General features: G+C 65.6%; 1 protein-coding gene across 3 annotated transcripts in view; it reads left to right on the plus strand.

Annotated features, from left to right (window-relative positions):
- Positions 1–25143, plus strand: part of ZC3H3 (zinc finger CCCH-type containing 3) — a 74207-nt gene that overhangs the window by 1666 nt on the left and 47398 nt on the right. For all 3 annotated transcript variants that reach the window (XM_021090418.1, XM_021090417.1, XM_021090416.1), the window contains exons 2-3: positions 481–1807; positions 2936–3132. In XM_021090418.1, the coding sequence (XP_020946077.1) occupies positions 804–1807; positions 2936–3132 (1201 nt within the window). In that variant the 5' untranslated portion in view covers positions 481–803. The remainder of the gene's footprint in view (positions 1–480; positions 1808–2935; positions 3133–25143) is intronic.

Consider the following 25143-nt stretch of genomic DNA (forward strand, 5'->3'; position numbering starts at 1 on the left):
TCACCTGTCCTGACATTCTTGTCAAGAGTGTTGTCGTCTTGCTGTCTCTGCCCCGTGTGCCGACTTGCCTCCTTTCTGTGGGCGAGCCAGAGCACCTCCTGTCTTGTCGAGGCGTTACAGCACGGGGCCTCGCTGGTCTCTTCATCTTGAGCGACACATCCCCTCGAAGGGTTGTGGACCCACTGTAACATCCCTGGCAAATTGGGAGTGTCATGCCACAGGGGTGCATCCTAAGGATAAGCAGCCAGAAATAGGGTTGAAGTAGAACTGATGGGAAAAGGCTCGTGGAAAAGATGGGCCTGGGGGTTTGGGGCTGAACTGTGGGTGGTTCTCAGGCCCCAGGGGCCGCCCCTCCTGCACGGGGCCCGGCAGGGTCCATTGGGGTCTGCCGAGTTTCTCATCAGCTGTCACCCTTCCCGGGGGTTCTTGCTGACTTTACTCACTCTCTGGTTAACTGAGCCTGTGCTCCTGTCTTCTCAGGTCTGATCGATGACTACAAAAACCTCCACGGCCATGTCTCTGCCCCAGGCACCTCTGCGGCTTCCCAGTGGCAGCCGGCCGCTTACAACAGCAGCAGGGCCTTCAGTGCTCACGACCCTCGTCCCAGCCGGAGGGGCTTCTCCCCAAGCCATGGGCCTGCCTGGCGCAAGAAATACTCCCTCGTGAACCGGCCCCTGGGGTCCTCCTCGGACCTGCCCGGTGACTGTGCCACACAGCCGCCCCTTGGGGTTGGGGGCAGCCAGGGTCCCACCCCCGAGCAGTACGTCTTGGAGAGGCAGGTCCAGCTCAGTCCAGATCAGAACATGGTCATCAAGATAAAACCACCACCCAAGCCAGGCTCGGCCAGTGCTGCAGGGGTCCTGCGGGGCTCCCTGGACGAACACGAAGGCCCTTCCTGGAGCCCCCACAGGCCTCAGGAGGGTGGGGGTGAGGCCCCTGGTGGGCAGTGGCAGCCCTCGAGGCCGGGAAGAGCCAAGGGCAGCTGCGGGGCAGAGGACCCGCTTCCAGTCTGCCGGAGGGCGCCCGGCAAGCTGCGCGTGGTCAAGTCAATGAGCAGCGTGAGTGACAGCCCCTCGGAGCCCCGGCGGACGGTCAGCGAGAGTGCGGTTGTGGCCAAGGCACGCTTCCTGCCCTCCAGCGCCCCCCAGCGGGGCAGCGCGGCCCCGGGCAGGAAGGTGGGCTCGCACTCTGTGGCCAGCTGTGTCCCGCAGCTCCTTGGGGACGGGCGAGCAAGTGCCGGCCACCCAGATCAGGCCGCTGCCTCTGGCTTGGTGGCAGGCCCAGCGCGAGCAGCCGCCGGACCGCGGCCGATGCGGGAGCCGTCACTGCTGGTGACCTGTCGAGCCAGCAAGTTCCGGAAGAACAACTACAAGTGGGTGGCCGCCTCAGCAAAGAGTCCCCGGGCCCCTCGGAAGGCCCTCAGTCCCAGAGCCGTGGCGGAGAACGTGTGCAAGGCCCCCTTCTCTGCAGCAGAACGAGCCGAGAAGCCGCACCTCCGAGCTGACCCGGATGCCAAGCCCAGGAGGGCGGCGGTGGCGGTGGCCGCCCTGCCCGGGGCCTCCTCCAGCAAGTACAAGTGGAAGGCGTCCAGCTCGTCGGCCTCCTCGGCCTCCTCCTTCCGGTGGCAGTCAGAGGCTGGCGCCAAGGACCGTGCCTCTCAGCCCTCCCCCGCCCCATCTCGGCCTCCGCCTGGGGACCGGCCGGCCGGGGGGCCCGGCAGCTCGGAGCTGCTCCTCGGGGAGACCCCACCCTCGGCTTACAGAGTGAAGAGCCGCACCAAGATCATCCGGCGGCGGGCGAGCGCTGGGTACGCGTCCCTGCCCGGCCCGGGGCCTCGTCTGGGCAGGCCTGGGCGCGGGGGCCTGGGCCAGGCAGGCCCTCCTTGGTCTGCGTCACGCCTGCTGGGGCCTGGGCTTGGCCTGCGGCCCCGTGACTGCTGGCCCGAGACCTGAGTGAGGGGCCTCAGCACGGCCCGGGCCTTGCCTGGGGCCCCCAGCCCGGTGGCGACAGGTGGGGTGCTGCCTGCAAGCGCCCCCTTTCTCCTGTGGGCGGGAGACTGGACGCTGCTGGGCGGCTTCCGTGCTGGTTCCACAGGGTTGGTGGCTGGGCTGCCCTGCGCCCAGGCCGGGAGCTGGGCAGGCGACCCTGGCTGCAGCCTGTCCGCTGGGGAGGAAGGCCTCCCCTTCGTGGCCAGCTGACAGGGTGCGCCACTCCCTCACTGAACGCGGGTCGCCTTCACCGCGCTCGCCCCCTCGGTCTCGTCTTGAGGAGGCTCCGAGGTGGGGTTGGGGCCCCGTGCTCTGTCTGGGCTCAGGCACTCAGTTGTGGGCGCTGCTGATAGCAAGGACAGACAGGGGTGGGGGGTCTGCTTCTGCCATCAGCGTGGTGATCCCTGCCGTCCTCCCAGCGAGGCCCACTCCCGAGGTCCTTCCTGCTGCCTGATCTTCATCTTGGGCCGTGTGCCCCGGGGTCGCTGCTGGCTCGGCTTCCCCGGGCTCCCCGCGCTCCTCGCTTTCTGCCCGGTGGCCTCTGTTTCCGCGAGTGGAGGGGGCGCCGCGAGAAGAGCCGTCCTTGGCGGCAGGCTGGCGGGGCTGGTGGCGGTCCTCCTGGGGACGGTGCCTGCCTCCTTTGCTGTCCCTCCCGCTCCACTCGGGGGCTCGTCTGCCTCGGGGGGTGGAGATGGCTGTGGACCTCTCGGGTGGGTCTCAAAGGCCACTTCCCTGTGCTCGCCGCCTGCCCTGCCTCTGGGATCCTCCAGGGTTGGGGCTGAGAGCAAAGGGGGGGCAGGGGTGGGGGCGGAGGGGGGAGCCGCAGGCTGATGCCGCTGAGGTCGATTGGGCTGGAAAGCAAAGTGAGGGGGGCCGGAACCCACTGGGGCTGGGGGGCGGGGGGGCGCGGGGGAGCCTGGTAGGAGCCGACCACTCTGTCTCCGCAGCCTTCCTGGGGACAAGAAGAGCAGCCCCCCGCATGCCGCTGCTGCCAAGAGTCAGTTCAGCCTGCGGCGGAGGCAGGCGCTGCGGGGGAAGAGCAGCCCCGTTCTGAAGAAGACCCCCGGCCGGGGCCCGCCGCAGGTCACCAGGCACCGGCTGTGCAGCCTGCCTCCAAGCCGGGCCCACCTCCCCAGCAAGGAAGGTACGATGGGATCAGGCCTCGGGGAAGCAGCCCGAGACAGGCCACGGCCACACCTGTCCCGGGCCTGCGGCGGCTCTGCTCGCGGGCTGGGAAGCACCTCTGCCAGCCGCCTCGTGCCCTGGGGCCGTGGCCCGAGAGCGCTCGGCCTGGCGGGCAGTGGGTGGCCTGTTCTGGGGGCCCCTGGCAGGCAGACGGGCGGCAGCCCTTCCAGCACATCCCTGCCTCCGTGGAGGAGCAGCCGCGTCCCTCTGGGCCGGAGGAGCGGGAAGGTGGGTGAGAGGGTGGCAGCTGCGCCGGCCTGAAGGGGAGAAGTCCCTGTCCTGTCCTCGCCGTCTGGGCTGGCCCGGGAGGGCTCAGCCTGCTCCTCTCTGAGTTGCTGGAGTCCAGGGCAGGGTGGGGAGGGCTGCGGGCCTTCCCCTCCCAGAGGCCGGCTCCCTGCCCTGGGGACCCCGAGAGGTCTGCAGGCGTTGCGGTTGGGGGCTGAACAGGCCTGGCCCAGGCGCTCCAGCTCGGGCCTCGTGCTCTGGCGGCTGCGCTGCGCTGCGCTGGGCGCTCAGGGAACCCAGCCCCTCGAGGGCCTTGCCCTTGGCCCAGCCAGGGGGCTTGGAAGCAGCTTCTGGAGGACGTGGTGGGCAGAGCTCTCCCTGGAGGCTGATCAGGGCCACAAGGGGGCACGTGAAGATGTGGGGCTGGAGGGCGCTGGCTGCCCGCCCATCCTCCGGCTGCCGCCTCCTGGGTGCCACGGCAGGTGGGGATTTCATCCCAGGTGACGAGCCAGAGGAGCCTGACGCGTGGTCCCTGGTGGGACAAGGCGGGTTGGGGGTTGGGTCTTGGCTGCAGGACTGCCTGGGGGTGAAGGGTGGAAGGCTGGCCCGGATCCACTGGAGAAGACAAGATGCTCCCCCTTTGGGAGCCTGGCAGGGGGTGGCTGAGTCCCCAGGGAGCTTGAGGGCAGGTGGGGGTTCAGGTGGCTCTCGGAGCGGCTGGGAGAGAGGCCAGGAGGTGGTGTCTGAGCATGTCTGGGCCTCTGCAGGCCCTCATGGCCCCTGTTGAGATCCTCGGTCCGGGGCGATCTCAGCCGCCGGACGGAGATGGGTCCCCACGGATGCGGCATCACACGGGGATGACAGCGTGCGGGCAGTGGCCGCGCTCAGGCTGGCAGTGGACAGTCAGGTACTGGGGTCCAGGAGGCCCGAGGCAGGGGTGGTCCCTCCTGCCTTCTGGGGCCTGTGTTCTGCGGGCGGGTGCGGGGACGTTTCCAGAGCCACTCCCCTTGAGGAGGGCGTGCGGGGTGAATGGAGGGGGCAGCAGCTGGGGGCCCTGGCAGTGGTGGCCTTTCAGCACGATGGGGCGTGGTAGGAGGTGGCGTCGTGGAGGAGGCCCCAGGCCCTGTCCTGCCTTCTTGGCTCTTTCTGGTACCCTTGCTGGGTCTGGAGGGTTTGTGGGGCACCCACCAGGCAGGGCAGCGTGGTGGCAGCAGACGGGGCCCTGCCTCTTGGCTCCTTTCCTGCCGCCCGGCAGGTGCTGTGTCCTGATGTAGGGATGGCCCGGGGGTCTTGTGGGCGTCCCAGGCGGGCACACCTTGATCTCTCCAGCCTGTGCTCTTGCCCTTGTCAGCTGCCCTCCCAGCTCAGCAGAGCCGGCCTTGGTGCCTGTGCGCTGGCACCCTGAGGAGCCTGGTCTGGAGGAGACGGGCTGAGACAGCGGCTGCCCTCCATGCGGAGCAGCCTGAGGAGGCAGCGCCTGCGGGCCGAGGGCCCCTCTCAGCCCTGGTGGCGGCGGTGGCACCGGGGACCCACCAGAGCCAAGCTCTCCCACTGGGGGTGCAGGCTGCCTGGGCGCAGGGACAGCCTGGCAGCAGGACCCCCGGGCAGGGGACAGAGGGGTCAGGGGCTGGCGGCCAGCTGGTGGGAGGGTGGAGTAGGGCTTCTCTGGAGCCGCGGCAGAGCAGAGTGGGGCGCAGGCCAGGCCACGGGGCACTTCTTGCTGGTGGGGGCGAGCGCAGTGCTCGCGGGAGGGACTGTAAGGCTCTGGTCACCATGTGGCTTTGGGGCGCGGGGTGGGCTTCTTTCCACTAAGAGGCAGGTGAACAAGCTCGGATTATGACTGTGAGGACCCAGCTCGGGTGCCCTGAGGGGGTGGAGGGCAGGGGAGGGAGAGTCCCGTTGGGGAAGGGCTGGGAAGCTGCCACTGGCTCAGCCCCACCCCCCACCCCGCGTCTCTGTTCTCTACCTGGTCCGCCGGTCCCCTCACCCCGTCCCACACCCCACACCCCCACACGGTGTGTGGGCCCGGGGCTGCTCTGCAGTGGTGGAGCAGGTGACCACTTGGCTGCCTGTGCGCAGCTCGGGAAGCTGCTCTGGGGGTGGAAGCGCGCTGAGGTGCCGGCGCCTTGGGGTGCGGGGAGGGTGGGCTTCAGCCCGGCGGTCCTAGCCAGGGCTGCTCCGAGACCTGTGTGAGGGGGTGGGCGGTGCGCGTCCCGGGCGTCACGGGGGGCTGAGCTTTGCAGGTTCCCGGAGCAGAGACCAGGTCCTGTGTGGCTGGCATCCCCAAGGGTGGGAAGGGGGCACTGCCTGGAGGGCAGGCGGGACCAGACCAGAGCGCGTAGGCCACTGCGGTCAGGAGAAGGTTCTGTCGGGAAGGCGAGTGGAGGCGCCCGGGACCTGCAAGGGGGGTGGGGGGCTCAGGGACGGGAGGCCAGGGCCTCCCCCTCTGCCTGCCTGTCCTGGGCAGGATCCCTGGCCAGGCTGCCTCCTGTGCAGGCTTTTATTTACTGATGGAGGTGCTGGGGTGAGTGAGTCAGCCCTTCCTGCTCTCCCTCGGTGGGTGGGCTGGTGGGCTCGCACACCCTCCTGGGGCCCCCTGGCTGGGCCTCCCTGGGAATGCGGGCAGGAGGCAGGGCTGTGTCTTCCTCTGGTCGCCTGGAGGAGTCTCTTCCTGGTTTCTCCACACAAACGCTTAGTGCCAGGGGCCACCTTCCTCTGAGCAGGGTCGAGTCCGTCTGCGGGTTCCTGCGGGGGGGCGGGGGGGGGGGGGCGAAACACCCCCCGGAGGGCGGCACTCCAGCCTGCTGTGCGGCCCAGTGGCCAGCAGAGGGCGCACTTGCCTCTCCTATTCCTCATCCACCTTTTTCTGGTAATTGATTGCCTAATTTCGTCTTTATGTGAAAGAAAGCAGATATCAAGTAATTTGCAGCAATAACCTGCTAATGCTGGGCCAGTATCGAAACTCCCCTGTTCATTTCAAGTGGCAGATAAAACACTAATACATAATTATCCTTGCAAATTGGATTGTTTTAAATAACCAAAAGGCTACGGCCAGGGGAAAGCCATCCCATCTGCCTTGAGTTACTATTGCAGTGTAATTGCCGCGTTCAATCAATTTCCCTGGCATTAGAAATTCCATCACAATCAACATTAAGCTTTATTCATTGTGATGGCTAAGAGCCGGGCCATCTCTCCTCTTTTTCTTAACTGGCAAAATTAATCAGGGAAAAGATTTTAAACATTTACCCGTGCGAAAGAGGTCAGCTCTGCCACTATATTGCTCAGCAGATAAGGGGGCTAATAAAAAGAAAATTGAATTACTAATGATCCCCAGGAACAGAGTATATAAAACCTGGCAATTGCCGGTTCAGGAAAAGGGAGAATCAATTTTCTTGGGACAAGGTGCGCTCATTTTTTATTTTGGTGCATATTATCAGCAATTTAATTCGAGAGCGCATAAACCGGGGAAACAGTTAGGGAATAATGAGCCTGGAGGTGTAAAGTGCCGCAGGATGTATGCTGTACACAATTTATTTGGCACAACAGATAATCACTTTAATTGAATTCAGAACTGCATTGTTCAGCAGCCGTGGCCACGTGCCTTGAGCCTTGGGGACAGAGCTTAGGAAGATTCTGCCCTGACCCCTCCTCTCCCCTCCCCTCCCCTCCCCTCCTCTCCTGTCCTCCCCTCTCTCCTCCTCCCCTCTCCCCTCCTCTCCTGTCCTCCCCTCCCCTCTGCCCTCCCCTCCTCCCCTCTCCCCTCCCCTCCCCTCCCCTCTCCTCTCAGGCCAAGCCCTCTGACCATAGCATCAGACTTTGGCTGGGAGCTGGCAGGTGCTCCCTGGGTGGGGGTCACTGTGTGACCCCTGCACTCCCTGGGGGATAATGCACCTTGGTTGCCAGAGACCCCACTTGATCCACCCCAGGGTGTGCAGACCCCCGAGAAGGCCAAGGAGGAGCGAGCCTGTCCTGTAGCCCAGAAATGGTTTCTGGGAGTTCTCGTGGCACAGCGGAAATGAATCCGACAAAGAACCATGAGGTTGCAGGTTCCATCCCTGGCCTCGCTCAGTGGATTCGGGATCCGGCGTTGCCGTGAGCTGTGGTATAGGTCTCAGGCACGGCTTAGATCCGGTGTTGCCGTGGCTGTGGTGTAGGCCGGCAGCTGTAGCTCTGATTGACCCCTAGTCTGGGAACTCCGTATGCCGGGGGTGCGGCATTTAAAAAAAAAGAAAAGAAAAGTTTTGCAGTTTGCCACCCATTTAATCGCGGGAGTCCCACACCCGCACCAGCGTGCTCTCTGGTGCCACACTGGGCCCAGCACGGTGACTCAGGCAGCCCCGGGGTGGCAGGCTCTCTGTATGGAGACGGGGCTGCCCCTCCACGCGAGCGCAGCCTTCCGCTTGTGGCGTTGGCCCCAGGCTAGGGGACTTCCTAGTGGCAACAGGCTCTTGGAAATGCTTGCTGTCACGTGTCAAAGAAAGGCCACAGGGACAGGCGGGCAGTGTGTCCTCCCCTCACGTGCCAGGACGGGTCGGGAGGTGATGGCCTGACACCCTCTTCCTCCCCTGCTGGCCTGGAACCCGGGCTGCTTAGGGCTGCGTGTGCGGGGCCCAGTTTTCACAGTGGCTTCGGGCGCAGCTCTGAGGGCTGCTGAGGCTTTTTCCCTGGAGCCGCCTCACACAGCCGCCTGCCGCCCAGCTCCTGAGGCACGTCTCCGCCACGCGGCCACATGGTCTGGAGGATCTGCTGGCAGCTGCTTAAGGATGCAGCGGGGTGGCCCCTTGCCCACCGCAGAAAAGGCGGGTGTGCGCTTGGGCCTCACCCAGTCTCTGACTCCCGTCTGGTGGCCAGTGCGCAGCGCCTCTGGCTGGGGTCACCCTGCCTCCCCTGCCTGTTGGAGCTCGTGTCCCAGATTCTCCAGGGAGGTAGTCGGGGGCCCCCTCTGGCCTCCCCCTGCATCAAGTACCTGGGCGGCCTTACCCTCCCACAGCCCCAGAGCAGGGGTCTATGGGGCCCGGGGGTCCCTCAGGCTCACAGTCCCTGGTGGCGCCTGGCAGGGGTGCTGACTGTGAAGGGGCCGCCTCCACGCCCCTGCTCGGTCATTTGGGCTTGAAGGGCCCACCCCCTTGGGGCCGTCCTCGTGTCCCTGGGGCGACATCCCTGGGGCCCCTGTGGAGGTCTGGGCAGGCCCTCCGCTGCCTGGGCACTGGCACCCATCTGTTGTGCTCAGTTTGCTCAGGGGCGTTTGTGGGGTTCTCCTTGAGCAGCACCAGCTCGGCGATTCAGGGCGTACATACCGGGAGGGGTCCGCCGGCCGGCCGGCTGTGCTCCAGCTGTCCCTCAGTCGCCACGGGGGCCCTGAAAGCCGCCCCCACTGCCCCTCTTCTGGTTCTAGGGGCCCCGCCCCCTGAGGGCCCGGCTGTGCCACACCCTGGTCCCTCTGCCCTCCCTGCTCTGACCAGGTGCGCCCAGTGGGCAGGGGTCGCGGTGGCCCACGTGGTAACCGGGGCAGCTCGTGGGAGGTGGCCCAGCACAGGCTGCTTGGCGCTGAGCAGCCCAGTGCGTGGCCTGTTCTGGCCTCAGGGCCGCGGGAGGGCCAGGGGTCAGGGGGAGCGGAGGGACGCCCGGCCCGGGCCTCCATGCCCCTCGCCAGCGTTTGTTCCTCACTTGTGCCCACTGAGAGCGCCAGGGCCCTGCCCGCAGCCCGCCCTGAGGAGGAAGGAGGCGGGCTTGCTGTGGCTGGTGCCGGCATTGCCTGGCCCCCTTTCCACATCTGTGCCAGGGCCCAAGGTCACCTGCTGGGGTTGCTGCGCGGGCGGGGGGCTGGGTGGGCCGGCGGGGGCGGACTTGCGGCCTTGGGCCCGGGTGGCCGCGGGGCGCCCCGCTGGCAGCCGGCTGTGGCGTGGTCCCGGGGCCGCCCTGACTGGCTGGCGCGCCGCTGGGCTGTTGAGTGTTTCTTCGGCAAACGCCGTAGAGGGTGTGCGGGCCGTTGGGCCGGGAGCCCTGCTTTCCTGAGGGACGTGGAAGTGCTGAAGCGGCCCTGCCAAAGGCAGCCACAGCCGTCCTGAGCGCTGCAGAGATTATCAGGCGCCTCGGAGGCCCCCAGTTTTACGTTTGTCAGGGTTGTGCTAAGTAATTATTCTGCAAGAGCTGCCGGGGGCGTGTGTGCGTGTGTGTGCATGTGCACACGTGTGGTGCCCGTGCATGCCCAGCAGGCTCAGGGCTTCTAGGGGAGCTGTGACCGCCCTGGAGCAGGGGACCCAAGTGACCTCATGAGGCCGAAGCCCCAGGAAGAAGGGACCACTTCTCACGGTGGCCAGAGTTTGTGCCCTTCTCGTGGGCCTGGGTCCCCCGGTGTCTGATGAATAGAGGTGGTGTGCGAGGTGGCATGCCCTGTGGCCTGGCCGGCTGAGTTAAGCCCAGCCTCTTTGCCAGCTGAACCTGGCCCCGCCTGAGGGTCCCTCTCAACTCATGGGCTCTCAGGAGCCCTCCCATCAGTGGGGCACGAGGTATGACTGCTTTGTCTCAGGCTGCTCTGAGCCCACCAGCTGCCAACTGTGGCCTGCCCCCCGTCCCCGGCCATGGGTGCCCTTCCTGGGACTGTGGCTGGCTCCTCCGGTGGCCTATCCCACCTGCTCTCCTGTGGGTGGGGGCCCCCTGGTGATAGGGTGTGGAGCTCCTTCCTGCCGGAGGTGGAGGTGGCCTTTCAGGTCCTGGACCCCGGCATCTTCTCTCTGCAGCTTCAGGATGTTGCCTGGCAACCCATCCAGGCCCAGGTCCCTCCTCCATCCGCCACAAGACCCTGGTCCGTGGACACGTGCCCTTGGGATTCCTAATTCTGCTGGGTCCCCCGGGGTGAGGCTGGACGTGGCCAGAGTTCCACACGGACGTGGGTGTGGGTCTTGGTTGGGGGACCCCACGTTCCTGACCGACAGGCAGTTTCCATGCCAGGTGTCACTGCTGCCCTGCCCTGCACTTCACGCTGAGGCGAGGTTCTGGCGGGAGGGATGCGCTCGTTCCCCTCGGCGTCTCCTGCCTGGCCGGCTGGGGCGCCGAAGAGCTGGCGAGCCGGGGCTGAGAAGGGAAGGCCTGTGGGCACAGCCTCAGCCCTGTTCCTCCTGCTGAGGGCACCTCGCTCCCCTGCCATTCACTTCTCCCTCTGTGTCATCCTCCCCGCCACAGCAGTCATCCAGTGTCCCCAAGACCCAGGTCCTGTGCTGGGCATGTGGCTGATGGGCCAGCCTGGCAAGGTCCCCGGCAGCCTGGAGACGAGAAGGGGTGACGCTAGCACAGACGTGACCCTTGGTGGCAGAAACAAGCCTAGTGAGTCTGGCCAGCTGATTGGAAGGAAGGAGGCCGCGCTGGGCTGGGCAGAGCACAGAGCCCGGGAGCTCGGGGCAGGAGTGGCTTTTCTCCGCCTGGAGGTGCCCGGATCGAAGGGCCGTCCAGAGGAGGGAAGCCTGTGACCTGTTGCTTCTCCAACCCCAGGGAGCTGTTCCCGAGCCACAGCCCCTTTGGCCTCGCCAGCCTCCTGCTGGCAGGCTGCCAGGCCCCTCCAGTCACCTCTGCCTGCGTGGTCTCAGCTGTGTCCCCTGAAGACCAGAGCTGGCCGCTGGCGCCCTGTCCTGGGGAGGGAGGAAACCAAGTTAAGCTGGTTCCAGACCCTGAGCTTAGGGCGACGCGCCTCCCAGAGGCAGCAGGCGGGGCTGGGAAGGCGCTAGCTGTCCCCTCCCGGGCAGCAGCCTGCGCCCGGCCGGTCACCCTCATGTGGCCTCGCGAGCCGTCCGCTGGGCCGTGCGCAGATGCTGGGCTCTCCGTTTTCTGAAGGGCGCAGGACGCAGGTGTGTGTCATAAATTCTACCCTGAGCGTAGCCCCAGCTATTAGTTCTCTGCAAATGTTTTTTTTTTTTTTTTTTCTGAAAATTTTTTCTAAATTACGTTGTGGACTTTCTCCTTTGGTCCAGGGTTTTTCAGAAAGGGATTGCTTCATTTCCAAACCCCTGGGACTTTGAGGTTCTTTGCAATGACTGCTTCCCAGCTCTGCCGGGCTCCCCTTCCACGTGCCTGTCCTTTGACGCCTGCCCAGGCGTGTTTTAAGGCCGGCTGAGGTTCAGCTCCGACACATCCCTTGTGTGTGGGTAGAAAACCTGGCTGCGGTGGTGCGTGTGGGGCATGGCAGGGTTCACGTGTTGTGTTGTCCAGACCCTCTGGGTGCCTTCTGATTGGGGCCGGGCCGGAGTCTGTTTTGCCGCCGCTGCCGCCGCCGGGTGTGCGTGGAGCTCTCGCTGCCTGCGGAGGTGCGCGTTTCTCCGTGGGCCCTTCCTCGGTCGTGTTTCGAAGTCATTTTACTGAGAGCAAAGCCATTTAGAATTGTTACGTTTCCCGGGTGGATTGACTCTCACTGTTACGAAATGCCTTTTGCTTTTAGTGCTTCTGTTGGGAGCAGGCCACAGCAGCTTCCCTTAGTTAGTGTTGCAAAACGTGTGGATGTGCCCGTGTGTCCACAACACACTGCCAGGGTCGTCCGTGACTTGTGCATACACCTGGCTGCCCTCACCTTTCTAGAGTATGTTCAGTTTTTTGTTTTTTGGGTCTTTTTAGGGCGGCACCCGAGGCACATGGAAGTTCCCAGGCTAGAGGTTGCACTGGAGCTGCAGGCTTACACCGCAGCCCCAGCAGCGCTAGATGCGAGCGTGTCTGCCACCTGTGCCTCAGCTTGCGGCAGCGCTGGAACCTTAACCCACTGAACGAGGCCAGGGATCACACCTGCTTCCCCACAGATGCTTGGGTCCTTACCTGCTGAGCCACAATGGGAATGCCTAGAATTTTTTTGTATCCAACAAATAGTGGGGTTTTTTGGGGGGTTTTTTGCGTCTTTTTAGGGCTGCACCTGTGGCATATGGAAGTTCTCAGGCTGAGGGTCCACTTGGAGCCATAGCCGTCAGCCTACCCGCAGCCGTCGCAATGCCAGATCCGAGCCACATCTGTGACCTGTGCCACAGCTGCAGCAATGCCTGGTCCTCAAGCCCCTGAGCCAGGCCGCGGTTGAACCCACGTCGTCGTGGGTGCGGGTGGGCTTCTCTTCCCCTGCGCCGCGTGGGCCCCTCCGGTCCCCGGGGAGGCTCTCAGAGCCGGGGACCCTGCGTGCGGTGGGCGTCGGCCTCCGCCTTTGCCCTCCTTCCTCATCCTCGCTCGCCTTCCCCCCGGGCAACGCGCCTCGTATTTCCCGCCGTGGCTCCGCTGTGCGGGCCGCTCTCGGTGCGCCTGTACCGGGGCCGTGCTCCTGCCGGGCGCTGGGGCCGGCGCTGCGCGGACGTGGCTCCCGGGCAGGTGGCGGGAGGCCGGGCTCTGCCACCTCCGGCTCCGGAGGTTTCAGCGGTTGTGCGCGGAGTTGGTCCTGTTCCTTTTGCTTAACCTTCTTGGGGTTTGTGATAGTTCCCGAATCTGTGGCTTGATGGTTCTCATCAGTTTCGGAAAGTTCCCAGCCGTTCTGTTTTCAAGTCCTGCCCGTCTCTTTCTGCACCGTGTCCTTTTCACCGCCTCTTACCATTTTCCGTTCTTTTCTGTGTCTTCTGAGACTTTCTCTCTCTGGGCTTAGATGGGATGGTTTCTTCTCATCTGTTTTCTGCTTCTCGTCTGTTCAGTTTCTGAACCCATCCATTGAAGTCTTAGTAACTTTTAGCTTCTGAATTTCCGTTAAAAAAAAAAGAGTTCCCAGGTCTTTGTCCAGATTTGCAGCCTCGGCTCTGTCTGTCTGGCATGTCAGTCATTTGTAAAGTCCACGCCTGGCCTCCCAGTTGTCTGGATCCCCGTTCGTTGCACTGCCTGCCTTTTTCCTTCTTAGTTTTGGCTCAGGTGTGATTGGCTCGCGTGTCGTATAATCTTGCGTGTGCCGTCGAGTGGGCGGCCCTGGCCGGGTGATGTTGTGTCCCCCAGAAGGGTTGTGTGGCCCCCGGGGAGACAGACCTGTAGGTCAGGGCAGTGTGGGGAGTGAGGTGCCCAGGTGGGTCCTTGGGGCTGTGTCCTGCCCAGGGAAGGGCCGTAGTCCGGTGGGCCTGGGGGGGCTTGCGAGCGCTTGGAGAGCTGTTGGCCCCGACTGTCCCTCACCAGCCCCGCCCTGGTGCTCCCCGTGCCAGCAGGCTGGCCTGGCAGGGCAGGGCCTGTGCGCGGGGGTGACGAGAGTTAGTTCTGCATCTGGAGGCCCACTCCCCCCCTGTCCCCAGGGTGTGGTTGGCGGGGTAGGAAGGACAGCTCTCTGTGACCCCCAGGGACCTGTGTGTTGGGGACAGGAGGGGCTCCCTGGCCTGTGGCCTCTGAGAGGTCCCCGAGAGTAGAGTCAGCAGGGCAGCCTGTGGGCTCCTGGACGGGGGCCTGCCTCCTGCAGGTTCTCCCTTCCCTGCTCCAGGCCGGGGGAGGCCTCTGGCGGCCACGCCTGGTCAGGATGCAGAGCCTGCTGGGCAGCCTGGGCAGGCCTGGGGTCGGGCATGGCGGTGGGGGCCGGGCGAGGGGCCTGAGGGTGCACCCTGCCCAGGGGCAGCCGTGGGGTTGCTGAGGAGGGTTGAGTGACACTGGAGTGGCCGTGCTCGTGTTGGCAGGGTCCTTGGGGCACTCCGGGAGGGTCTTCAGCTTCTGAGAGGCGGGGGCGTTAGGGCCCAGGCCGCCCGAGGGAGCGCTTTAGCCCAGGCCCTGGCAAGAGCCATCTGCCCAGGGCCGCTTGGGGGTGGGATGGCGCTGGGGGCTGCCGCTTGGGGAGGGCCGGGCTGCCCGAGCGAGGAGGGGCCCTGCCGTCACGGAGCCGGGAGGACGGAGGGGCCCTCTCCCTGAGCGCGTATGAGCTGGCCGCTGGGTCCAAGGCAGCTCTCTCCCTATTTCCGCAGCTCACGGTGGGTTAGAGCTGCTGGCTCTGGGTTAAAGCTCCAGTTGGACTTGGTGACACTGGCGCCAGCTTCGTGTATCTGAGGCCCTAGCCCTCCTTGTGGGGTGGCGGGAAGGGTCCTGGGCTCCAGGACACAGGCAGGAAGTGCCCGCTGCCCCACAGCTGGTAGGTACCCATGTCTGCGTGCCCTTGGTCACTCCCCCCACCCCGTGCCCTTGAGGGAGCACGTTGACACGGGTGGAGCCCACTCTGGAAAGGTCTCAAGGATGGGCCTCCCTGGGGGTCTGAGCCGAGACCCTCTGCTTCCCATCCAGCTGGGGTCCCGCTGCTTGCTCTGCCGAGGGAGGGCCACCAGGCTGTGACCCAGCTGTCCTGGAAAGGGTGGGGCCGCATGTCCCTCTACTGGGGACTTGGCCTCTTCAGCTGTTGGAGCTTCAGGGCAGGCCGTGGTCCTGGGAGGGCGCCGGTGTCCAGGGGCCCCTCCAGCTTTCTTGTTTCCTCTCTGGCGTCCCTGGGAGGTGGGCAGGGCTTCTTCCCAGACTGAGCCTTTTCTAGGCAGATCCCAGGCTGAGAAGCCAGCGCGGCCTGGCTGGGCCCGGCTGGCATGGCCTGCGAGACCCGGGGTCTCAGCACTCACTGGGCAGCCTTCCACTGGAGAATTTGGTCCCAATGCATAGGACTGATGGAATTTGCAAAGGAAGTCCATGGCTGTTGCGACGGCCATAAATCCATCAGCGTCTGAGCGTTAGGTGTCCAGTTGTTGGTTTGCCTAAGCGTCTGTCTCTCAGCCTGGCAAGAGGAGCCCCGGCCTCAGAGAGCAGGGCCCTGGGTGTCTCCGGCCCAGGGATCCACGGGGTCTGCACGGTTTCTGCTTGGCAGGGTGGCAGGTCCCCTGCCTGGGGCTTGCGTGCCTGGAAGGGAGCTGCTGCCCTCTGCGCTCCATCTGGGAGGGGCTGGGGTGGGTCTCTGTGGACCAGCAGGGCAGCTGACTGCATCCCCGACCCCTGCTGCGGCTCTGCTGGGGCAGGGGCAGCGGAAGCAGCCTGGGCCTGCCCAGTGTTGGCCACCTGCTCCGGTTCCTAGGGCTGGCCTGGCCCCCTGCTGGCCCTGGGCGAGCTGCACGTCCAGGCAGATCCTCTGGGCCTGTAGGCCTGGCAGACAGCGTCCCTGTCCCCCTCCCCCAGCAGCACTTGCTGGCCTGTTTGTTGTCCTTCCTTGGAGTGCTGTGCTTTCTAAATGAATTCCAGAGCTTCTGTGTCTCCTTGGCACAGCACGTTCCAAGCTGTGCGGATCCGTGATGGGCTCTGGCAGCTCTTCTCCTAATTGCCCTTTTCCGCGGTGGCGGCGGTGGCTGCGGAGCGGCCCCGCTCCTGTGCTGGGAGGAGGCAGCGGCCCGCGGAGACCACGCTCTGGGTGGTGCGAGGTGGGACCGCGACCGCTGCCCCGGGCCGGCACACAGCACTGGACCCAAAGGGTCACCTGACGGGGCAGGGGTGTCCGCAGAGTGGCTGCAGGTCGTCCTGGAGGATGGCATGTGCCCTTTCCTGCCGGGGAGTCCCAAGCTGGCCCTGAACCACCTTCCAGATGGGCGCGGGGAGAGGCCCGGGCCCTCCTGGAGGCTGACGGGTGGTTCGTTCCAGGGGTGCCTCCAGAGCACCGGGGTGCAGCAGGGGAGGTGTGCAGGGTGGGCAGCGGGACGGCCAGGCCGAGGGCACTGTTGGCTCTGCCTGCCGGAGTGCGGGGCCCGTTGGGCAGGCATAGAAGATGCCAGGTGACCTTGTGCAGCTGATTTCTGGTCCCCCGGCTGGCAGTCCCCTAGAGCCTCCGGGCCCGCCTGGCACTGGGGAGCAGGGCGCACGGACGTCTTTCTCCCTTGGCAGGCCCAGACCCGCGGCCCCCCGGGCGTGTGGGAGCCGAGTCTTCGTCCGGCTGCAGCCCTGCAGCCCTGGTGCCTGAGGAGACGTGGGTGCGGTCAGCCTGGGGACTGGGCTTGGCCGGGCTCCTGCAGAAATCAAAGCGCAGCATGTTTTTTTTGCTTTTTGTTTTTTGTTTTTAGGGCTGCGCCAACAGCACATGGAGGTTCCCAGGCTAGGGGTCCAATTAGAGCTGTAGCTGCCAGTCTATACCACAGCCATAGCAATGCAGGATCCTTATCCCACTGGGCGAGGCTAGGGATCGAACTTGTTTCCTCATGGATGCTAGTCAGGTTCGTTAACTGTGAAGCCACGACGGGAACTCCCAGCACATTTTTACTTTTATTTATTTTCTCTTTTTAGGGCCACACCCACCACATGTACAACCTGTGCCACAGCTATGGTGATGCCAGATCCTTTAACCCACTGTGCCAGGCCAAGGATCAAACCTGCATCTCCACAGAGATCTGAGCCACAGCAGGTTCTTAATCCATTGGGCCACAGTGGGAACTCCTGGGCAGCACTTTTTTTTTTTTTTTTAATGGCCACACCCATGCATATGGAAGTTCCCAGGCTGGGGGTCACATTGGAGCTTCACCTGCTGGCCTACACCACAGCCACAGAAACGCTAAATCCGAGCCGCTTCTTGGCTGCTGTCTCCACCGCACAGGCTCAGGGCTGGGAGGGCTGGCACACCTGGCACCCAGGGCTCCCTGGTGGCAGCTCCACCCCTGGCCACCCCAAAGGCCAGGGGAAGCCCAGAGGGGCAGGGTGGAGTGGCCAGAGAGTCCAGGCAGCCTGTGAGGGAACATGCGGTTCCCTCGCTGTGGCTGCTGCTTTTTATAGAGGGGTTATTTCCAGGCTCTCTTGAAAGCGACTCCCTCTGGCCCTGACTCCGGGGAAGCCAGCAGGGGCCCGAGAGAAGGCCAGGCTGGGGTGAGCAGGAGCTCTGTCCTGACCGCACAGCAGAGCTGGGACCGTGGGCCCCGGGCAGCCCCCCAGCCCCTGTGGGGTCTGGCAGGAGGAAGGCCCAAGTGACACTCGGGCTGCGGTTCCCAGGGGCAGCTGAGGCCCAGAGTCTGTCCTTCGCCGGCGGGCCTGCTGCCCACCAGGGGGCTTCTGCTATGTCTGCCGGGGGAAGCCCCTGCTCTGGGCTCCAGCCCCGGAGGAGAGGTTGGGGCCCTGGGGGCCAGTTCGGAGGAGGCGCTGCTCGTCCTGTGGCGTCACTGTTAGTGTTGCCATCCACACTCTCGGGGAGCACGGGGCACGGGTGTTCTGTACCGCTCCCTTCACAGCTGGCACGTCCCTGCCCACCCGGAAGCTGCCAAGGGGGGTAGGCCTTCACCTCACGGCTCGGCTGTGTCCCCGCAGGGCCTGGGGCTGTGGGTGGATGGTGGATGCGGACCCTGGCCTTTCCCTGGACGTGGGAGACCCCGTTGTTCCCAGGGCCCTGGACTTCTGGGGTTTCAGCCCAGTGGGGGAGGGACACCCCTTCCAGGCCACCTCCCCAGCCCTCCTGGCCTGTCTGGACCGGGCCCCCAGTTGGTGGGACGTGGTGATGGCGGTGACTGCCGTCTCGTGAGGACCCAGTGCGGGCGTAGCAGTTGGCTGCTTCTGGTCCCCCTGGGCGGTCAGGGGCCTCGGGCCTCTGCCCCCTGGCACGTCAGCCCCAGCCCTGGCACAGGCAGGGAGGCCTTGGCGTCAGGTCTTGGTCTGCTCTGGGGCCCCTCCTGCTGGGCCAGCTCACTTCCTGTGCCCTGGCAGGTGCAGGGAGCCGGGCCGAGCACTGTACCTGGGGAGGGGCAGCTGGGGGCTCCTGCTGGGTCTCGCCTGGATTGCGGGGAGTTGAGGACCGGCAGCCCGAGCCCTGCCAGGCAGGTGGAGGGGAAGCCTTGGCGCCAGGCAGGCAGGACTGCGGGGCCCTCTGAGCCCCAGGGACCTGGCAGGGAGCGGGGCCATCTCAAGAGGGGTTTAAGTGCTTGCTGCGGTGCTGGCCCCCCTGAGCCCCTGGAACCCGGGGCGGGAAGGGCTCTGTTTTGGATGCTGTTAACGTCCAGGCTGCCTCTGCCTCTCTTCCTTGCGCCCCAGAGGGACCCGCCCTTCTGGGAGTGTGAGAAGGGGTGTGGGGAGGGGAGGCAGGGGGCTCTTGGGGGGCTTGCCGTGCACCCTGCCTTTTGCCCAGCACCTGGGGGCCAGCGCATAGTGGGCTCGCCAGCTCTCTATTGAGTGACTGAGTGAGCTCAGTGTAGGGGCACGCTGGCGTCTGGGCCGCTGGCCCCTCTCTCCTTGGCCCTCTGGCCTCTGGGGAGGCTGGTGTCCAGCACGGGGGTCCCGTTCCCTTTCTGCTTCTTCCGTGCTCTGCAGTTACTTTTATTTAACTTTTTATTTTTTCTTTGCAGCTGCGCCAGTGGCATGTGGAAGTCCCTGGGGTCAAATCCGGGCCACAGCTGTGACCTACACTTTAGCAGCTGCAACACTGGATCCCTCACCACTCTGCTGGGCTGGATCGAACCTGTGCTGCTGCAGACGACGCAGGGTCCTTAACCCTCTGTGCCACGGCGGGAACTCCTGCAGTGTCCTTTTGAAATGCGCCATCTTCCCTTTTTCTAAGCTTTTTCATGTTCCTGATCCCTTGACTCCGTGTAAGTAACAAGGGGACCTCAGCAGCAAAAGCAGAAGAGGCGGGCAATGGCCCGGGCTGCGTTTGCTGCGGAGCACTGAACGCCGAGCATCGCGAGCTGTTGCCATGGATCCAGGGAGGGACCTGGGACGCCCGGTCAGAGGGCCGCAGGTGGACAGGAGCAGCCAGCCAGCTGCACAAGGGCGGAGGCGTCCCCAGGGTCACTGAGGTCAGGGCTGGGCCCTGAGCATAGGAGGGCATAGTCCTGTCTCGTGACCCAGGGCCGAGGGGAGGAGGGGACCGGCGAGGGCCCCCCGTTGTGAGCCCCCGTCTCTGGGAGGCTGGAGCCAAGCCCTGGGACCTGCCACGCTCCATGGGCAGAGACCTGTCTTTGACTGGTGCTGGCCCTCCCCTGTGAGCCCTGGCGCTCAAGTCAAGGCACCCACAGACACCCCGTCGTGCCCCCTGAGGTCCCAGGCCCTGCCCGGGCTGACGAGCCAGAAGGGGCGTGGCCTTTGTCTGGGAGGCGAGTTTGCTCCTCGGACCGAGTGAAAAGCAGACAGGTGTGGGCGCCTGATCCCGGGACTCCTGTCCTGGCTGCTGCTGGCTGGGGTCAGAGGGGGCACCGGGGAGCGGCTGGCCTCCAGGTTGGGTGCTGACAGGGTGGCCCCGCGCCAGGAGGACTGAGCACCAGACAGCCCTGCTGACCAGCCCGCTCCAGGCCTGGTTCCGGCCCTGGGAGGGGTCCTGGGCTGGTGAGCTGTCTGCCTGGTACGGACCCTGCCTCTGCCTCCGCTGGGCGTGCCAGCCCTGAGGGTGCAGCGGCCTCTTGCTTGCGTGGGCCCCGTGCAGCCTGTCGTCCCTGCCTCCCTCCCCCCCGGCTGCAGGCCGCTGTGTTGCCTTGGCTTGTGGGGTGCGCCCTCTGACCCCCGCCCGGGCCCAGGGCTGCCGGGGAGGTGGGGGCTGGGAGGTGCTCGCCTCCCCCCTGCATCCTTTATAGCGACAGTTCGAAGGGGAGGGAAGGCCCCCCCATGACGTACGGCGACTGTCAGGGAGCAAGGTGCTCCCATTTCCTAGACGGCTCAGCGTCGGCGAGCGATCGATGGCTCGCACGCGGTAATTACGGGAACGAGCGGCTGGCGTTGCTTGAGTGAGTTTGAGGAGCGTGGGGTCTCCATCTTCCCTCTAATAGGCCTGACAGTCCCGGCGCCGCGCGTCTCGGGCCGACAGTGTTGTCATTAAACACCAGGTAGCGCGGGACCGCAGGGCGCACGGCCGTGGGGACGGGCGGCTGGCAGCGGGGCTGTCACCCCCAGCTGCCCGCGCGCCTCCTGCCGCAGCGCGGACGGCTGCTCGGGGACTGGCCCTGTCGGGCTGCCCCGGGACGTGGCGATCAATATGTGCTGGTTGGAGGCTGGCCCGGGTTGGGACGACGGCGCCCGGCGTCTGCGGGTCTCAGGGTGAGGCCAGGGCCGGGAGGGCACCCCCTTGTCACGGAGGTGTGCGCTGTGTGTGTGCTCCGTGTGTGTGTGTGTGTGAGAGAGAGAGAGACGACACGCGTGTGTGCGCACCTGTCCGCCGCTGCCGCCGCCTGTGCCGATTCTGGCTGGGAACGCAGTGCCTGCGGCCACCCGGCGTAGGGACTCTGGCAGGGCCCTTCCACGCGCTGCCCGAGAGCGGCGGGGAGGCCAAGCCGCCCGAGCCATTCGCAAGCGGCCCGCGGGAGGGCAGAGCGGGGGCGTTGCGGGTGCCTGGGAAGGGCCTTTGGCTGTCCTGTCACCTCCAGTGTGGCTGGTGCTGGCACTGTGGGCCAGGCTGCCCGACTGCAGCAGGGCTTTTCCAGCGTTTGAAGTGCTTGGAACCATCAAGCACAGGAAAAGCGGAGTGATTTATTAGACTCATAAAAATTCATACTTCGCGATCCCCGTCAGCCCGCGTCTGAAGCTTGTTAAGCGTGCGGGCCTGGCAGCTCCCGCCGGGGATGTGGGGGCGGGGCGTTTGCGGCCTCCTGCCCGGCTGCCCTCCCTGCTCCTGCGGGGGAGCGGACGGCCCTGCAAGCGCAGGAGGCACCTTCCTAGCACGGTGGCTGCGTGTTAATCTCGTGGCCGTGTTTTTGCAGGTGGGAGCCGGGGGCCAAGCCCTGTCACCTGCCTGCTCTCTGCACCTTCAGGGCCTGGGCTGGGACCGGCTGGGTGCGGGGCCCTGGGTGCGGGGGGCCCAGGGCCAGTGCCAGGTGAGCAGTGCACCTGTGTAAGAAGGCAGATGAGGTCTTGGGGAACAGGGGGAGGTCTGGGGGTGCAGGGCGAGGTCTGGGGCACAGGGGGCACAGGGGGACGTTGGGGGGCACAGGGGGACGTTGAGGGGCGCAGGGGGCGGTCCGGGCGTGTAGGGGGAGAGCCGCAGGTATGTGTCTAGGCGGCTTTACGGGATGGACTGTTGTGTATCTTCTGGGCTGGTGTCGGTGGGCGATGAGTCCCTCTTGCATCCTTCCTGAGAGACCCCTGAGCAGAGGCCCCTGGGCCCAGCTCCGCCCCCCCATCCTGTTAGGTACCGTGGGATGTCATTTCCTTCTCTGGGCCTTGCCTTCTCCTCTGTGCTGTCCCGCTGTGCGGCAGGCATTGTGGGTTCTGTGTAGAGGCAGTGAGGGGACAGAGGCTCCCCTCTTCTCCTGACAAGGAGGTGTCACCCCAGCTGACCAGAGCCAGCCTCCCTGGGTCGTCCCCTGTAAACAGCGGAGGGGCCCAGAGGTCTGGGCGGGGGAGGGCACCTGCTTCCGTCCACCGCTGTGCATCCTGCTCTCTGCAGAGCCCTGCCTGCACTGGGCCTGACAGGCGGAAGCGACGCCCGTCAGCACCAGTCCCCAGCCCGCCCCGCTGCTGACCGGCCCTCAGGCCTCCTGCGGGGGAGCCCAGGGCGGGCGTTTTCTAAGCTGCTGAGTCTGGGGTGGGGGGCCGGGGCGGTTCCCTGGAGGTGCCGAGAGGTGCGTCCTGAGCTGGGTGCCCAGGGTCCGTATGGGTTGAGTCCCCCAAGCCGGCTCTCTCGGGACCCTCCCCGGCTCAGGATCTGTGGGCTTCTCTTCTCCCGCCTGCTGTCCGGCACCGCCTGTCCTGCTCGGCCCAGCCTGTCCTCATCCCCGTGGGGAGCAGAGTCTGGGAGCAGGGTGCCAGCCTTCCTCCATTCTCCAGGCAGCACAGGGGCTCCGAGCTGGCTGGCCCTTCCCTGGACTCCCAGCAGCCTCCGGCCTGGCACCCCACTCCTGCCAGAAGCTAGGGCATGCCTGCCCGTAGCTGGGCCCTGCTTCTCGTTGTCCTGGGGCCTGCGGCCCTGCTGCCCCTCTCTCTGGATACTGCCAGGCCAGGGCCGCTGCTGGGAGCGCTGCTCAGGGTCTGGCCTGTGGTGGGCGTGCCCCGTACCACCGAGCACCTTGCGTCGTTGCCCCAACTCTAAGCAGGTTAGTGTGAGAGGCCCGCGCCCAGGGGAGCTTGCGGGGGGTCAGGGCGCGCGCCCTAGGAGGAGGGCCTGCAGGGGAAGGCCCTTGGGAACTGCGGCCTTTCAGACCACGGAGACCCGGGAGAGTGAGCGGGGGCGGGGGTGCCTTGGTTGGCTCTGCCCACGGGCCTCGGTCAGGTGGTGGCCCTGCGTGCTCTGCCTCCCTGGTGTTGGGGGCCGCAGGTGGCCCGTGGGAGGCGGGTATAGTGGGGGCCAATGGCGAGCCGGCGCGGACCCAGGACCTGAGTTCTGGGGCGGAGGAGGGCTGGTGGGGCAGACGAGCAGAGGTCAGTGCGGCCTCTCAGAGGTGCCTTCCGCTGTGAAGTCAGAGACGCTGAAGATGGGCCAAGGGAGCTGTTGATGGAAAGCCGCTTCGGTGACACCGGGGGACTCTGAACTCCCACAGAACTGGGCTGGCGCAAGCCCGGCTTGGCAGAAAGCCCCCGGCCTGCAGCCCCGCCCGCCTGCTTCCCTGCCGCGGCCACCCTGCAGCGTCCCCAGAGGGCAGGCGCCTGTACTGGCCACCGCCCACTCCTGTGGCCTGCTCCGCCCGCTTCAGGAGTGGGGCTCAGTTTCCAGGGTGCCCGACAGCTGATGGGATTCTGTCCACAGGCTCTACCTGGCCCAGGCACCTTGTGGGGCTGGTTCTGGCAAATTCTGTGCTCAGGCATTGGTCCTTGGCCTTTGCTCAGTTGTCCTGCCCCCAGCTGGTGGAAGGGCTGGAGGTGGCCTTGTTCTCGGGCTCTGCCCTCACCGGCAGGGTCCCAGCTGTCTCCTCACGCCTGCCGGGCTCTCAGATGCTGGACAGGGTGGGAAGCCCAGCCGCGAGTGCTCCTGCCACCTTGGGCCTCCTCAGCCTTCTGCGTGTTTTCAGGCCCGTGTGGGGCCTTTGGCTGGGGCGAGACCCAGGGGCGAGTCCGGGCGGCAGGCCCTGCCCTTGGTGGTGGCCGGGCCCCCCCACAGCCTCGCCCCCGCCTCTCCTGATTCCTGCTCCGGTCCAGCCTCCTCTCCCACGCGTGGCCTCGGGCACCTCTGCTCCGAGGAGTGCTGTCACTGTTGCCCTCCACCAGCCACCCTTCTTCCCAGTTACCTGCCTTCGAAGTTCCCTAAAGAGCTGTGCTCCCTCTCCACCCCCACCCGTCCGCAGTAAGCCGCGTGGGCCGTGCCCACGGTGTCCCGGCTCCGCCATCTGTGGTGGCTCCTCTCTGAGGGGCCTGGGTCAGCCGGGTAGGAGCCAGACCCCCGGTCGTGCCGCCTGCTGGCCTCCCTGAACCTGGAGGCAGCTCCCGCCCGCCCCCAGCCCCAGGAGCGAGGGCCCCGCTGATAGATGGGCTCATATCCCATTCAGATATGATGCCAGCAGTTTTTTTGTAGTTTGTCTTCCATTGCGGTAGTAAAGTTTTTAATTAGGGAAGCTAATGAGATCGATTAGTCATTAGAAGTGACCTCTGCACGGCGGGGCGCAGAGGGCTGTGTGTGTGGGCCTGATAACGCGGCGCCCGGGCGTCATTGGCAATAAAGGCGCGAAGGGTTTGATTTGAGTGAAATGTGCCACGGGGAATACATCACGCGGAGAAAAAAATTACAGCCCTGGGAGTCTGTAATGAAGGGAATTAAACCAACCTCCTGTCTCAGTGGCGTGATTATCTGCACAAGCCCTCAGCCGGCGAGGGGCAGGGAGAGAGGGCTGCCTGGCGGGGCAGCGGCGAGGCGGCCCTTGGGCACCAGGGGCCTGGGGAGGAAGGGCAGCTTCGTGCTGTGCCCACGCCCGCCCTCTGCCTCAGCACAGACGGCCACCCCAGGGCTCTGCGGCCTGCGTGCGGGGTGTGGGCTGGGAACCTCCCTCCCACTGGCCAGTGGGGGCACGGGCGCCCGGCGCTGGCACCTCCGGGCGGCTGTTGTGAGCCCTTCCACCCGGCACCCGAGTTTTGGAGAGGGCCTTTGGGCCGGCTGTGGGGGTCACAGCCCCCTTTGGGGGTGGGGCGTGCGCTGGTGCGCCCTCCCCTCGGCGGCGATGTCTGGGAAGTGACAGCTGGGGCGGGGGCGGGGGGCTGCTTTATTGCTTTGTGTTTTCTTAGACGCGGTCATCAGGCGCAAGTAAGTAAAACGCGGTCCGGGGTGAGGACGTCGACTTCCCCGAGGTCCCGCTGTGGTGCAGCGGGCTACGCGTCCGACTGCAGCAGCCTGGGCTGCTGTGGAGGCGAGGGCCCCGTCCCGGCCCCGCGCAGTGCGTTGAGGCTCCGGTGCGGCCGCAGCTGTGGTGTAGGCCGCAGGTGTGGCTCAGCTTCAGCCCCTCCGTGTGTTGTGGGTTTGGCCACACACGAAAGTCGACTCCCGTTGGGCGGCAGCTCTGCGAGAGTGTGCTCTCTGCACTGATGCCTGTTCTCAGGAGGCGCCGTGTCCCAGCGCAGAGGCCAGTGCCTTGCGGGCACTCGGGCTGCCCGGCGGAGGTGGCGTCTGGTGGAAAGGGGCTGCGGGAGAGGGCAGTGCCGTGCGTCTGAGCCAGGGGCCTGGGGCTCCCGGTGCTCGGGATGAACACAGGGTTGGCGAGGAGGGGCCGCTGCCCAGCGCGGCGGGGCCCTAGGTGGCAGAGCCGCCGCCGTGGGGCTGAAGGCACGTGTCGCAGCCCAGGCAGGCCGTGGGAGCGGGGCCTGGGTGGGCTCGGAGGCTGTGGACTTGGTGGCAGCTTGGCCGTAGCTTAGGGAATTCCTGCGGTCCCGCGCTCTTCGTCGGAACCAGCTGTTATTGATTTTCGTTGGTCTCTTCTTGCTTGTGAGACCTTGAAAATTCAATTCAACAAACATTTATCTATTGATGCCCACTGTAGGCTTGGCTCTTCCCTCCGTC

Source organism: Sus scrofa, chromosome 4 (assembly GCF_000003025.6).
Source record: "Sus scrofa isolate TJ Tabasco breed Duroc chromosome 4, Sscrofa11.1, whole genome shotgun sequence".
Taxonomy (NCBI): Eukaryota; Metazoa; Chordata; class Mammalia; order Artiodactyla; family Suidae; genus Sus; species Sus scrofa.